The following is a 12,796-nucleotide window of genomic DNA, read 5'->3' as shown; positions in this document are numbered from 1 at the left end:
GAAAATACCTTTCCATCAAAGTACAAATCATCAAAATCGGTTCGGCCACTCTCGAGTTATGAGATTACATCGCTTCGGACACTTTCTTTTATATACATACATAGATACTTACTCTAACAATGCATTTATAATACTAATCTATTACTTAACATAATCTAGTACAATGTTTAACGAAAGATAATTATACTTACATCTTTTGCAACACATACTTACAGCACCACTAATTTAAACCTTTAGTTTCAGATTTAGGATTATCCATTCATTTCAGTTACATATTTCACACATTGACCGTCATTTTCGATTGCTTCTTGATTTTTGTACTGGAAACTGAACGAATCTAGTCGAATTTAAAATATACCTAATCCAACATTCGAAGGACATCATTAAACCGATTATTTGACCAAAAATTTTAACCAATAACCACTCCCCGTATTCACCTGATATGGCACCGTGCGACTTTTTCCTTTTCGGAGAAATGCATTTGCTCATGAAAGGAAAGCGTTATGGAGACGGAGAGGCCATTCAAAAGGCTTGCACCGGCATACTGGCAGCCATACCGGCCAACGAGCTAAAACACTTGTTCAACATGCTTTTGGACCATGCAAAAAGCTGTATTGAAGCAGAAGGAGACTATTTTGAATATGATAAATTGATTTTGTTGAAAAAACCATTTGTTCTGTTTTTTTTTAAGTCCTGTTTACTTTGGAACGGACCTTGTATATAACCCTACATATATCTATCTCGTTTAGTTTTATGTTATGCGTACAACCCTTAGGTGAACAAAATTAATATACTCAGTTGCAACTGATTGCAAGAGTATAAAAATGATAACTAACGACAAAAGCTGTTATCAAATTGCCTCCTAGTATGCGGAATATGTACTACGCAATAAAAAGTGGGATATGGACGCGGAGGGTTCGGTGAATTGAAGTCATTAAAAGGTAGGCCAAACAGATCTATGTCGGCTTTGAAATCGTAGGCATACCTAGACACAGGGAAGTAGAAAAAGGTCCGTCTTGGAAACCATGAAGTAATGCGAAAGCTGTTCTGGGGTAAAGGAAACAATCCAGAGTAGAAGGGGAAGTATTTTAGTGGGTGCAACTCTCACGTAGGTGGACGATCTCTATATCGTGCGAAGACATTTTGAACCCTCCCTATGGCCTAAAAAACATTAGAAACCCCATTAGGAAGAGAATAGGCAAAGACGTTTTGGGATGTGTCAGATTCTAGAAGATACGGTACACATTTTTTTATCAATTGCGCTCATGCACTTCTTTAACAGAAACTAGATAGATTAATAATTTTCATTCAAATTTTACAGAAAAAATAGTATCAGTGAAAAGTTAAGTTCTGTTTTGGAATAATCGCATTAATACTCTTTATTTATACTAATAAGGCCATTTAGAAAGAAAATAAAGAGTATGCGGTTTAATTTCAGAAAAAAATTCTGTATATTTGAAAGAAGGGATAATCATGTGTTAAAAAATGCATCCAGGACGTCAATTTCACATAACTCACACTAACCATTTTTCCTAAGCGCTAAACAAAATAAATTCCGCCAACAGATTGAAGGAGGATTACAAGATGACATTGTAATTAAAAGTGTACGCGGGAATATAATTATTACGATATTGTGTCTCTTACGAATAATTACACTGCTCGGCAACGAACGTCTCCTTCAAGAATTTTACCATAAGTACAACATACATATTGTAGTTGCATATGGAGGTTTTGATTAAGATTAGATTTGCTAGTACATGAACTTTAAAACTATTTATACTACATATAAAATCAGTTTTACCACCATTTTAACAACAAAGATATTTATTAAACTAACTCCAACATTGACCGATATGCTATAAGTATGTAGTATAAAGTCAACTGGAAGTTCGAAAGTCTGTATATCAGCTATATTGTGGCTGTAAATTGTTTTCCCGTGTGGATATATTTTGCCGAATTTGAATAACAAATCTCACAGATAGACCGATATTTTTTGCAAAAGGTCAGCAGTCCTCCTTGGCTTGAACTGTTACGGTCCGGTTTTGACAATTTTTAGTCTCGAGCTGGTTTACCCCAAAAGCACTATTTGTGCAAATTTATTCGGAATATATTGATTGGTACTTGATTTGTGTAATGGAAATGAAAAGGCTCATATGGAATTTATAACTGTGCTGTATGGGAAGTAGACGTTATTGCAGTTCGATTGAGTTCACAAATAAATACAAAAACGTCAAGATCATATTATGAGCCGGTTTTAGTTGAAATATGTTATATGACCCAAATATATGCGATGCAACGCCCATCGTCAAATTTTGATATCGGCTCCTACAAAGCTCTACATATCTTAATTTAGTGCTTGGTGGCGTGGCAGAGGTCCGATTACGCTCACTAAGAAGTCGTGTACCAAGTTACATTCAGATATCTCAATTCTTGCTCAAGTTATCCTTTGCACAGACGGACGGACAGACAGACAGGCAGTTACTCGGAATTTAACTCTCCTAGTCATCCCGATCAGTTATATATGAATATATATTATGTATAACCACATATCTAACTCGATTATCATACTAAAATCGTTGAGGATAGAGAGTTGCTGAGATATACTTGAGAACCTATTTTCAAGAAATTTCATAAATATAAATATTTATAAAGAATAAAGTCAGCCGGATGTTTTAAAAGCTTGAATATCAAAACATATTATTTGAAAACGGCAGACGAAACCAGTAAGCAGTTTTTACAAAAGATATTTCCACGTTCGTGATATCCTGAGTATGAATTTAAATAATGGAAATATATAATTTTCTTCCGTAGTTTATATGAAGGCGCTTGACTGTGTGCCACTTCCACCGTCTGCTAATTTAGCGACAAAAAACTCATAATAACTTTTTTCTCAAATGTTGAACACAAATATTTATGTATATACATATTTTTGTTTTTATTTTTTTCACATAGTTGTTCATAAATCACATAAGCTTTGAAAAAGTCGGGCAGTATGGGTGAGTGCGTTTTGGTTATGTTAAGACAATTATCGGATTAATTTACTTAATTGTGAGAGTTTGCATGACCACCACCGTTTGCACTAGCAAATCCTGAAGATGTTGCAGAGGATTCTGCTTTAGCGTTGGATACACCTCCATAACTGGACGAACTCGAGCTCGAAGAGGCTGAAGCAGATGAACTGGATCCACCGAAGCCGCCTCCAAAACCACCTTGCCCACCATAACCACCCTGACCGCCAAAACCACCCTGGCCGCCAAAACCACCTTGGCCACCTCCAAAACCACCTTGGCCACCTCCAAAACCACCCTGGCCGCCAAAACCACCTTGACCACCGTGACCACCTGGACCACCGGGACCACCGGGACCACCTCCAAAACCTGCGCCGCCTTGGTGACCACCGCCGCGCCCGTGATGACCTCCACCTAACCCACCACCTCCACCGCCTCCAGCGCTAGCCTGTGCGCCAGCGTTGGCATTAGATTCGCCACCTCCTCTGTTGGGCATGGCACAAGCGACAGCTACTGTAGCCAAAAGTATAGTGATCAATTTCATGATTAGATTAATTTGGTTGCGAGATGGAAGTAGATATGACTAACTACAAAGCAAAACTAACTTCTCACCGTCATCCGATGGCAATTTTATAGCAAGCGAGTTAGGCCAAAACAAATATTACTGCTTGTATTAGGAGAGCAAACCGTATACAGCCAACACCAACAGGTACAAGGGTTGCTAGGGGAGGTAAGAGGTTTCACGATGATGGCACAAGCAAACAAATGTTTCGAATATGTGTGAAAAAATCTGACGCCAATAATAGCAACAAATTGCGATAAAATACTGCAGCTCTAGTATATTAAATACTTGGAGCTAAGTTGAGGGAGCAGATAAAAAATCCCCACAATTAGCTCTTCAAACAAATCCAAAAATTTTAATTTACATTTGATATATGTATGTATGTAGTATAAAAATATGCAAAGTTTGGAAGTAAGTTAAATTAGCATTTCGTTATAATTAGTAAATAAACTCAGCTATTTTCTTTATTCATAGATTTCATGGAGAACAATTACAACAATTATAATTAATGGGCTCGTTAAATGTTTAAAAATTAAAACAACTTAGATAAAATTAACATAATATCTTTTATATGTCCTATATAAATATATATTATATATATGAATGTATAATGAGTTTTTGTTTTCTTTGAAACTTATATTATTAACTAGTCACTGCTGGTGAATAGAATTCGAATATTCCCGTCAGGCCGGTCCATAACATATTAAAAGCCAACAGTTTTTAATGAACTTCCACGCGGAATTAGTTTTTTTATACTCTTGCAACATGTTGCTACAGAGTATAATAGTTTTGTTCACCTAACAGTTGTATGTATCACCCAAAACTAATCAAGGTGATATACGGTTATATATAAGTACATATTTATACGATCAGAATGACGAGTTGAATTCCGGTTGACTGTCTGTCGGTGCAAGCTACTCGTATAACTTGAGTAAAAATTTAAATATCTTGATGAAACTTGGTATGCATGTTTCTTTGACCGTGAGAAGGTTGGTATTGTGATGAACGGAATCGAACGCTGCCACGCCCACAAACTGCCATTAATAGCAAATTAAAAAAATGTCATAACTGTGTAGCAAATTAAGGTTCAAAATTGTGTACAGCGAGTCGGAATTGGGAGGCGAATCTATGTTTTGGAAATTTCCAAAAAGGGGGCGTTACCCCATCTCCTAAAAGTTTAATGTACATACATATTTCACAATTCTGCTCAGACCTATTTACATATACAGACATACAAACATACATATAGGTTGTCAAAAAAGTCTTGCGGTATTGTCACTAGTTGGCGCTAAAGGCAAAAATGCATCTCAAGCCGCCAATAAAATTTGTGCAGTTTATGGACCCGATACAGTTTCATTTCCACCGCACAACGATGGTTTCAACGTTTTCGTTCTGTTGTAGAAGTGGTCGAAGATGCGCCACGCTCCGGAAGGCCTGTCGTCGAAAATTGCGATAAAATCGCTGAATTGGTCGAAAGAGACCGGCATAGTAGCAGCCGTAGCATCGATCAGGAGCTGGGCATGAGTCATCAAAAATTCATTTCAATTTCAATAAAAAAAAATCAATAAAAATACCGCAAGACTTTTTTGACAACCCATTATAATATGTACATATGTAGATATACATACCTACTTATAAAACTTAAAATTTTTGTAAACATAGGCATTACTAGGGAGACGGAAATAATGGGGAATATCTAATATTCGTATGGAAATGTGGCAGTCAATCAAAATTTATTGATGTTGCCAAATTTGTTAACTACTTTTCGATAGTTTAATTAATTTGTTCAAACATTAATAGTTTAATAGTTTTTTTTAAATGTGTAACAGCCATGGTTGCGTCTTTTTGAGACTGCTAAGATAGTTCAGAATGCTTATGAACCATTAACATCAAATATTTAAGAAGATCAAGCAATGCCTTTTTTTAACAATTATTCTTAAATTTAATTTCATCATTCTCTTCACTCCTATATAGTAAATTTCTAACAGAATCGAGTGGTATCAAAGTAGAGAAGAAAGGTATATAGCAGGTTCCTTTTTTGATTTTTTAATGGGAAAACTCCATTCTTGCACGCAAGAGCATAGCCCAAGTTCACAATGTAGGAATCTATGAAAGTCGAATTCAACAATTAAATTATACATTGATAAAAACTAACCATACGGGTTCGGAAAAACAAAGCTAAGCCAAGGTTCAGGCTATTATTTTTGGAACTAAAAAAAATGTAACCAACCAAAAAGTTTATATTTATATTTAAAAAAACGGAATTTCGTAGGCGGGACAGCCACACAGTAGCGAGAATATGTGCATGAAATAAATTTTTACAACCTTTTAATAACCCCTGCAACACGCTATTACGGCAAATAAAATAAAACAAACGCACAGATGAATTTACTACATATTTCAGATAATTTTTAATAAAGAAGTTCATACTATATTAAAAATGGTTCATCCCGCCCTCTATTAATTCTTATTTAAATAATCTATTAAAATTGAACTATACTAAGTAAGTGCTAAATAAGCTTAGCCGAAGGACGATGAAGACGAAGATGCTGAAGCTGAAGACGAAGCACCGCCTCTACCGCCACCACCAGACGAACTAGAACTTGCGGATGCTGATGATGAAGCAGAACCACCACCACCACCTCGTCGGAAACCACCGGGACCTCCGAAACCACCACCATATCCGGGACCACCGCCAAAGCCTGGACCACCACCAAAGCCTGGACCGCCTCCAAAGCCTGGACCGGCACCAAAGCCTGGACCGCCCCCAAAGCCGGGACCTCCGCCGAAACCAGGACCACCAAATCCGGGACGACCAAATCCGCCACCATAACCAGGACGGCCGAATCCACCACCAAATCCAGGGCCACCGAAGCCACCAAATTGTGGCAGAGACGCAGCAGCTGCAATCAACAGCGCCAAAACAAATAGAACTTTCATTATATTACACTATTTTCGACAAATGGTGCTGAACAAAAATAATGTCGGATTCCTCTTGAGAGCTGCTGTGGTGCGTGCGTTTATGACTTCACAATTAACACTAATGTTGTGTTGATACTATGCGAAAAATATTTATACTCAACCTTTGGCAGCACAACGACCGCATTAATACATCAACGCTCACATGAACTAGAAACGCACGCGCTCACTCTCTTACACACCAGCCACTATGTTGTAGGCCATGATTTGAGAACATATACATATGTACATACAGATATGTATATAGATATGTCATTACATAAACAGCATGGAAATAATCATCGATTTTATACCTTCAACCAATATGGCAAAAATATATGTAAGTATATGGTCATACAAGCCGAACGGCAAATGGTTAAGAAAACAATAACAAACTCTCAAAAGTGCCACTCAATCAATAAGCATTGAAAGTCATGAATAACATACATACATACTTATGTACATAGTTGATCTGCAAACAATGGCCAAGAAGAGTGTTCGAAAATAATCGTTAGCAGCAGTGTTTTCTAAATTCAAAGCAACTGGTGATTCCCAAATAAATATTTATCTGAAAAAAATTAACACAAAGAAAACCAACTAAGGGACAATCGAATTCGTTAGGAACCGAATGTGAAATGGTCTCGCCATGAATGATATTTTTCCCATCGACATGTATTTTTTTCGTTTTCTCCAAACTCGCATTTTTCGCAATAACTACCTTTAGTAACAGAATGACTGTCACAGTAGATTACTTCGTTAATCAATCGAGTTTACCGAGTTTGGCATACTTGTATTTAATATATATGTATGTATGTAATTACAATTACCACGTTGTTAAATATTTAAAGATTTTCATCTTTTTGGTTGAGATGTTGCGCTGGGAAAAACCGAACCAGTGGAGATGCGTACATGCCAATACACAAATATATATGAAGGTATGTACGTATGTACTAATATACAAGAATATGTCATAGCTCATACTGAAGTAGGTGATTAACCGTTAAGAATTATCGGCACAACTATGCGTACAAATGTGAATAAGTGAAATGATCTGTAAGGTACATAAGGTAAGAGACATACATACATACTTACATAAGGAAGTACTTTCTTTGAACAGTGTACATATATATGCATGTATTTATTTTCTTACAAAATTAAACTAATCTCGTTTTTCCATGAAACAAGATATGTATTATGTTTAGAATTTGGGATTCTCCCACACTTCAGACGCTCATTAAGGTATGTAAATATGTACAAGTATGAAGAAAAATACAATAAGCGAAGAAATAACAGGTATGATTACTTTGAGTGTATATTTGCGCCTTGAAGAACCGCACTCCCACTACCTGCTTCTGGGGTTATGACGTATTTATGTATACTTTTTCACATCTGCTGAATATGTATATAATTGCACATGTGCGTACACATGTATACCAGTTTATATGTATGTACATACATTTGAACTTCAAAAAGGTTATTTATCTTTGTCAAGGCAGTATTTCAATATACATACATACATATGTACATATGTATAGTATGTACCCGCATACAGTGGATCTAAATAAATTGAAATAAATCTTAAAGCTGTCAGCAATATGATTAGAAAAAAAGCATCATAACGGAAACTACTAAAAAAATAAGACACACAACTGTAGCATAGTACTACACATCGAAGTATAGAGGGTCATCTGTGATTTGCAAATCGGGCCATAACTTTTTAAGTCCTCAGATATAAAATATGTAGATCTCAGGGACTTTAGATAATTTTTATCGAATACACCGCTAAATCTCCGAGATGTATTATTGAAATTTGAGTCCTAAGGTCGATGTAATACGATATATGTATGTATGTATGTACCTAATAAAGATTGCTAACTTCCGACTTTAGCGGTAAGATGTTTTAGCAAAATTAAATGAACGAACAATATAGTACGTCTTATGAACGAAATAATATAGTACGTCTTAGATCTAAAAATGTATGAAATTGGCCGGATTAGCCAACTCCTATGTACTATATATTATATATATAAATTTTGAAATATGTACATTTATATAATTTCATAAAATTTATTGGAAACGTGTTCTCCAGTGTACTTAATGGAAATTATTGCTATCGACCTACATACTTATGTAGGAATTTCCATACATTTTGACTTTCCAGCTGACTTCAACTTGTGTTGCTCAAAATACGTGATATTTTAACGAAATTAAGTTGATTTTCTTAACCACAGAGTGCGTTAGAGTGAATGAAAATATTATAAACTTCAAATCTCTAATATAATAACTTCCGACTTCGACTTTTTTTTACAAAAACGTTGAAAAATAACGGAGTTATGGTCTGTCTTCGAACGTGCCAAAAAAAGTGCTCCAACTGCTGAAATTATATCGGCCGAATGAGTAGCTGAAACAAAAAAATTCAAAAAGTTTATTAAACTTAAAGATATTTCCTATAAAATGACCTACGATCTTTAAAAAATATCAAAAATTAACAAAATGGTGTAATTTTGAAAAAAATGTTTTTTTTAGATAAAAAATGGTACTTTTGTTAATGCCAAATTGATAATTTTCAACCAATCAAAAAGATCGTAGGTCATTGTATAGTAAATGCATTCAGTTTTAATTTGAAGTCGATCGGTTAATTTCTCGTTAAGTTATGATGTCAGCAATTTTGAAATTTTAAAGTTTCACTCATACATACATATATGATTATACCTGCGAGCGGTCGCTCTTTAGAATGCTGCCATCCAAAAAATATTCAAGATACGACCTTGCCGATTTCATAGGATATTTTTGGAAATATAAACTGACGATAAAGCAAATAAAATTTTTTTTTTTTTTTTTTTTTTTGAAAATGTCACACTGGGCCCTTAACAAAAAAAGAATAAAATATATAAGAGCAAAAGGAAATTAGTATGTACTTAGTTAAGTTATGAACATATATTTTACAGAATTTTTAACGCTTGAATAATATTTTTATAACGGGCTTAAAATTTAGAAATAAAACTGATCGAAATCGGTTAAAGCAAGCAATAATTCATTTATTATACGTACATATGTATATTCCACTTAACAACTGTTATCAAGAACTCAATTTTACATATTGCAAAACTTCTGTTTATATTTTCAATATAAAGAGTTAATATTAATAATGGGTTGTCAATATTTATTTTTGATTAGTTTTAATATTGCTTGCACAAAAAGGTATGCCATAAGTAGGTTTCGAAAGTCGATGGTTTCTGGCATCTGCCTTTACTTCTTTGCACTTTACATATTTGCAATACTAATTTATAACATACTAGCCTAAAACCGCTGCTGCGTTCGCTCCTTGTTATCAAGGACATCATTAATCATGATAACAATGTAATGGGATGGCTAAATTTGCAATTTACAAATTTACATTTTTTTTGATTTCGTAAGAAACTTAAGGTTGAAGAAGTCGCACGATAGGGAGTCGCCTTGTTTGGTATCGAACGGCTCGGAGAGGTCCTCCCGATCCTGACGGAGCTTTTGGTGTTACTCAACGTCAGTTCAGACATCGCGGCATAATGGCAGCTCCTTTTCGTGCTGTCGAAAGCAGCTTTGAAATCGACGAAGAGGTGGTGTGTGTCGAGAAGAAGAAACTTAAGGAATAGCACTTACATAAATACGTATGATGTAACAACATTTTCATAAATATCTTATCACTTGTCTCTTACACCCTATGTCTTACACCTTATGTCTAATCATATGGTAATATTTTGTAATTGCAAAATCGACGACCATTTAAATAGTGCACTGTACTGTGCAATCATTCATTAATATTTGTGAGCTATTATGTACTCATCTCAAATTATGATTCACCATTTTCTTATTCTTTAACCACTATCAGTATAACCCCTCTGCAAATGTAAACAAAAATTACTGTACCCTACCAGTAGCTGTGTGATGTTATTATAATTTTTTTTTTTGAAGTAAAAAGGATCATAAGATTTTTCCATGAATTCGAAATATAATTTTATATATTTTAATTATGTTGAATTTTAACATAAAACGATAAAAAAAAACAAGTGGCCTGTGCCCCCAAGGTTCCAAATTATATCCTCACCAATTTTCATCGAAATCGGTTCAGCTTTTCTTGAGTTATAAATACAAATATATATATGTATGTTCCAAAATGTTTGACTTTGCAAAAAACGGCTTCCATTAAGACTTTCTGTAGGAGTAAATACCTACCTATTTTTCACATCTTTCCGTGCAGCAGCTCGGACGTTACGCGGGCACATAACGAAATAGCGTTTTATTTTTATACTCGTAACGGTTTTACGTATCATCTAAAACTATATACATATGTACTTATATGTAAATGATCAGGATGACGAGATAAGTTAAAATCCGTCCGTTATAAATAAAAATTGTTTAAGTGCAATAAAAGCTTTTCAAGCCCCTAGGTACCGAATATTTGAAATATACACAAATTATGCAACAACTGTCTATGCCATGTATCTAAATGTATAATGTAATACTGCTTAAAACTTAAGTATAATTGCTAATTACTTTCTAACTGCGAGTAAGTAGTGATAATTAATAGAGAGAATAAATTTCAGAAACAGCTTCTGCGTCATGCTTTCATATATTCCGTATATACCTATTATAGTTAAAATTCCTCATCGACATCGCTAAATACTTTGGTTGAGTTAAAATGAATAGCTTATATTTCAAATCATAATATATTCATAATACAAGTACAATTTTCTTTCTGAAAACTTAATATATGTAGCAAGAAAGCTTAAGAGAAAGAAGTGTCTTTCTTCCTAACGAAAACCATAGGTTTGTCAATTGTAGTTAGTCACAAAATCATAAGCAAAATTAAATTGTCGTTTCATATCCAACTAAGTATATGAAAGTATAAGCAAAAGCAAAAGCAAAACCAAAAAAACTCTGAAAATAAAGTTTATAAGTTATTAAAAAGTAAAACGAAATAATGTAATAATGAACTATATAAGTATATAGATTCAGTATAACTGTCACAAAATCTTTATGATAACACTGTACAGATGGTATAAGTATATATTGTTCATACTCGCGTTTATTATCTATACTACGTTAATTCTTTTTTGTATCAACAAATCGAAGTAATGTGAAATAACTAATCTGACGGGTATACTTAATTTGTGAAGAGATGTTTTCGTTCGTTCAACCGGTTTTTGGTCGTTCATAAATATATGGTGACGAATTTGTTTACATCCGAGCCTGATTACTATACTTAGAATCATCTATTAGCACTACTGTATGAGTAGAATATAGTATACATATGTATGTACATATATCAATATCGATATGCTTGTGCGTGTGAATGTTGCGAGGTGCTTCACCCGACGGTAAGCCGCGCATGAATAAGCTGGTATTTTCAAGGACCTCACTTCGAAATAATAACTGTGTGTAGTTTTTATATTTTAATTTATCATAAATAAATATGTATTATATGTTTTTTTATATTTTACAAATTCATTTTACCTGTTTTATACGAGATGTGGCTATTACAAAGGAATTATATTCAGTGATTACAGTCATTGAGATTTGAAATTTGAGATATTTAATATGCAATGCTAAGCATTATCATCACTTCGAACCAGTTTTGTAATCAGCTTTTAGACTTTCGCCAAACGCATTTTTGTATCAATAATAAACAACTTTTCAAGGTATAGTAATGTATCACAAAAGATTTAAGAAACGAACGACTGCAAAAACTAACAATAATATTTGCATTGTTTTTCTGTCGGTCTGAATAAGCTAAACATATATGACGGGGAAGCCCCACCCGAAACGATACTGTCATTTGATTTTCGCCTCTTTGCCTTATGGGTAGCTTATGTCCGCACACACACAGACCAACTATTTACGTAAGTGCTTCAGCTGGCTTTCATAAAATATTGAAAGCTGTTTAAGTGTTGTCTCTACCAGATGTGAAGACACGCTTGCCGCTATACTTTAGGCGACAGGACGTAGTAAGCAAAAACCAATATAATATGAAAACAAAACAAAAGTAGAAAATAATATGTATGTATGTGCAGATGTATTCATATTTTTGTACAGCAAGTCAATATTCAAGTTTGAAGTCTTGAAACTGTTTAATGAATGCATTAGCTTGCGGTATTTACGTTCATCAATACTATGACATGAAATCCTCACGAAATTAACGAAATGTTTCTAAACGCAGGTAGATTGCTTGATCTTGGTATTGGTGGCAACGAATTTAGCTGTTCTTTATATTCGAACGCATTCGTAAAAA

The 12,796-nt window shown here is 34.3% G+C and overlaps 2 protein-coding genes across 2 annotated transcripts; both read right to left on the bottom strand.

Annotated features, from left to right (window-relative positions):
* Positions 1 to 2,910: 2,910 nt before the first annotated feature.
* On the bottom strand, positions 2,911 to 3,623 carry LOC126765366 (uncharacterized). The gene has a single exon (XM_050483094.1). The coding sequence runs from the start codon at positions 3,550 to 3,552 to the stop codon at positions 3,043 to 3,045; it is 510 nt and encodes a 169-aa protein (XP_050339051.1). The 5' UTR covers positions 3,553 to 3,623; the 3' UTR covers positions 2,911 to 3,042.
* Positions 3,624 to 5,953: 2,330 nt separating this feature from the next.
* On the bottom strand, positions 5,954 to 6,623 carry LOC126765376 (holotricin-3-like). Its single transcript, XM_050483105.1, has one exon. The coding sequence runs from the start codon at positions 6,508 to 6,510 to the stop codon at positions 6,091 to 6,093; it is 420 nt and encodes a 139-aa protein (XP_050339062.1). The 5' UTR covers positions 6,511 to 6,623; the 3' UTR covers positions 5,954 to 6,090.
* Between the last annotated feature and the right edge of the window lie 6,173 nt (positions 6,624 to 12,796).

This window comes from Bactrocera neohumeralis, unplaced genomic scaffold (genome assembly GCF_024586455.1).
Source record: "Bactrocera neohumeralis isolate Rockhampton unplaced genomic scaffold, APGP_CSIRO_Bneo_wtdbg2-racon-allhic-juicebox.fasta_v2 cluster10, whole genome shotgun sequence".
Classification (NCBI taxonomy): domain Eukaryota; kingdom Metazoa; phylum Arthropoda; class Insecta; order Diptera; family Tephritidae; genus Bactrocera; species Bactrocera neohumeralis.
The sequence above is the reverse complement of the archived record's forward strand: the minus strand, read 5'-3'. Positions and strand labels throughout refer to the sequence as shown.

Excerpts from the sequence above, each read along its gene's own strand:
- LOC126765376 (XM_050483105.1), bottom strand. The coding sequence starts at position 6,510 with ATGAAAGTTCTATTTGTTTTGGCGCTGTTGATTGCAGCTGCTGCGTCT.
- LOC126765366 (XM_050483094.1), bottom strand. The coding sequence starts at position 3,552 with ATGAAATTGATCACTATACTTTTGGCTACAGTAGCTGTCGCTTGTGCC.